Source organism: Amphimedon queenslandica, unplaced genomic scaffold, assembly GCF_000090795.2.
Source record: "Amphimedon queenslandica unplaced genomic scaffold, v1.1 AMPQUscaffold_13346, whole genome shotgun sequence".
Classification (NCBI taxonomy): domain Eukaryota; kingdom Metazoa; phylum Porifera; class Demospongiae; order Haplosclerida; family Niphatidae; genus Amphimedon; species Amphimedon queenslandica.
Window position 1 is genome coordinate 118,235 of NW_003546418.1, and position 2,814 is coordinate 121,048.

The window sequence follows — 2,814 nt, forward strand, 5'->3', positions numbered from 1 at the left end:
ACACTAGGATCATAGTTCAATTCTTTTGGATTTACTGAAGCTGAATAAGCTGAAGAATATAGGTCCAATCTTCTTATTTCTGCTTCTTTTGCCACTTCTTGCCTCTTTTCCTCAATTCTCTCAATTGACTGTAATTTTTCTTCATATCTCTCAACTAAATCTTTATCATATAGTTGTTGTTCAATCATGACTTCTTGACCATCCTTTGTGTTACGCCACTCTGCATTTTTTCTCTTTCCGCTAAAATCAGCTTTCCATGATGGTTCTTCCGCATTGTGCCTTTTCATTTCTGCTTCATACTTAGTTTTAATTTCTGCTACTGTAAAACTAATTTCTGGTATTTCAACAGAGCCATGGTTACACACTGGGTCAGCCACTTGGCTTCTAGGTATAGGCATTACTTGGGCTTTTCTTGTTTCATTTTGTGTTTTATTTTCGAAATGAGCCACTCTCTCTGCCACAAAACTCCTTGCTTGACTCCTTTCAAGTCGATTAGTATTCGGTCTACTATGGCGGCCCGTCCCAGACTCAGGGTCCGAATTAAACTGTCCCTTTCTGGTGGTAGGTTTTTTTCTGCCAAAAGTATTACCCATGCTACAAAGAAAACAATGGCAAGAACAATTTTCAGTACGACTTGCTTCTCTTTGTGGGCGGGATTCTTCATTATCTAATAATACAATAGGCTAGCGCAGTATATTAAATCATAGATATAAAATGCACTGTACGCGTAGCGTGACATTAGTTAAGTTTAGACCGTCGGCGATTTAACTTTATCATGCCAACATACGAGTGCCTTACATGTCATACTACTTACACTTCGGGAAAAGCCAGCCTGTTTTATACAACAAAGATAGCAAAATGCCCGGACTGTCAACAGAATGAAGCTGATGAGGCAGAGAGAAAGAGAGCAGACCTGGAACAGGCGAATCGATCATTGGCAAAGGCCGAGGTAAAAGTGAATCAATTACAAGAACAAGCGAATCAATTACGAGAACAAGCGAATCAATTACTGGAACAAAGGCACACAGAAGTATTACAAGCTAAGGCTGAAAAAAAGGAGGCAGAAGCTGTATTAAGGGCTCAACACAAAAGCGAAATGAATGCTTTAAAGGCTGATGAAGAAAAAAAGAGGAAACTTGATGTTCAAATACAACAAGATAAAACAGAAGCTGTTTTAAGAGCTGAGCATAGAAAGGAAATTGATGCTTTGAAGGCTGGTGAAGAACAGAAAAGAAAAGATGTCCAAGCTCAAAAAGATAAAGCAGAAGCTGTATTAAGAGCTGAGCATAAAAAGGAAATTGATATTTTGAAGGCTGACGAAGAAAAGAAAAGGAAAAATATTGAAGCGAACCTATCACTCAAAGCTGATTATGAAAAAGAAATAATGAGAGGACAACATGAAAAGGAGTTGTGGGAGATAGAAAGTAAAGCTGAGCTTGAATTGGCTAAAATGGAGACTGAGAAGGCAGTATTGCAAAAAGACAAGGATTTGATAATTGCTAAAACCACACTTGAAAAACAAGAGCTGGCACTGAAAACTCATAAAGAAAAGGCTGTTTTTGAGAAACAGTTTAAAGAAAAATACGATTCAGCAGTAGTTGAAAAAGAAAAGGAAATAATAAAGAGTGAAGCTGAGAAGAAGAAACTTGAGATGGAGCTGCAGAACAAACTTGACTTGGCACGTACTGAAGCTGATAGGCAAAAGTATGAAACTGACAAACAAGCAGGTCTGGTCAGGAAGAAAATGGAAATAGCTCAGCAACAGTTTGAAGATAGAAAGAAAATGGCCGAATCAAGTAAGGCATTGATATTTAAAATGGAAGAAAAAAGGTTAGCAAGTATGACAGAAATGCATCAAATGAAGAATGAGTTTTTAAAGGAGATAATCCGTGATTCGAATGACCAAGTTGCTACATTTAAAGAGTTGGAAGGTCATTTTTCAGCACCAAAAGACATTAGCTCTAAAGATGCCTACGAGGCTGTTGTGAACATTGATCAAGCCTACAGCCATACAGCTAGTATTGCTGCACCCATGTATAAGCAGTTGACTGCTATTGGTACATGTGACGAATCCCCTCCTGGTACAGGTGGCACAATGAAAACACCCATAGATGACTCTCAAGAGCAATTAGCAGATGCCACAAATGGCTCAACTTAAAGGAATGACAGTACTTGATTCATAAAAAAGATGTTTACTACTGAACATAAAGTTGACTTTAATTAGTTTGCTTTAGTATAATTTAATTACATTTTGTAAACTGAAGTATTGTCATTAATATTGTCTCTTTATATCTTCAAATGCAGTTTTTGCCTCTTCTTTCTTTTTTTGTCGATACAACCGTGTTTGTTCTCTTTCCTCCTCTAACTTCATAAAAGCTTCTATCTTTAGTTCATTTTCTTCCATCATGTCAGCTATTGCTTTTTCTTCAGCTTTCTTCTCCCATTTAGTTTTCTGCACTGCTGCAAATTCTTTTATTTTCTTATCTTCTTCCTTGAACTCATGTTCTTGCTTTATCTTGTCCTTTTTTAATTCATCAGTTTCCTGCCTGAGTTGCTCCATTTCAATATCTTGCATCACTAGCATTGCTTGCCGCTGTTCCTCTCTTTGTTTTTTAATTGCAGCCCGCTGTTCTGAGCGACGCTTTGCTTCATATTCTCTTTCCTTTTGAAGTTTTTCTAATTCTGAACGTATACAAATTTCCCACTCATTGTTACTAATAATTTCTTTTGATAGTTGATCATCTTTTGGGCCCAAATCAACTTCCACATTTTTGTCTACCTTGCTACTTGAGTCGTCTCCATCTGAATTATATC

General features: G+C 37.1%; 1 protein-coding gene across 1 annotated transcript; it reads left to right on the forward strand.

Moving 5' to 3' along the window:
- Window positions 1-775: 775 nt before the first annotated feature.
- On the forward strand, window positions 776-2,158 carry LOC105313187 (vicilin-like seed storage protein At2g18540). The gene has a single exon (XM_011406400.1). It carries the CDS (start codon window positions 776-778, stop codon window positions 2,156-2,158), a length of 1,383 nt encoding a protein of 460 aa, XP_011404702.1.
- The last annotated feature ends 656 nt before the right edge of the window (window positions 2,159-2,814 follow it).

What these genes read in the sequence shown, in the direction of transcription:
- LOC105313187 (XM_011406400.1), top strand. Translation starts at nt 776, where the DNA reads ATGCCAACATACGAGTGCCTTACATGTCATACTACTTACACTTCGGGA.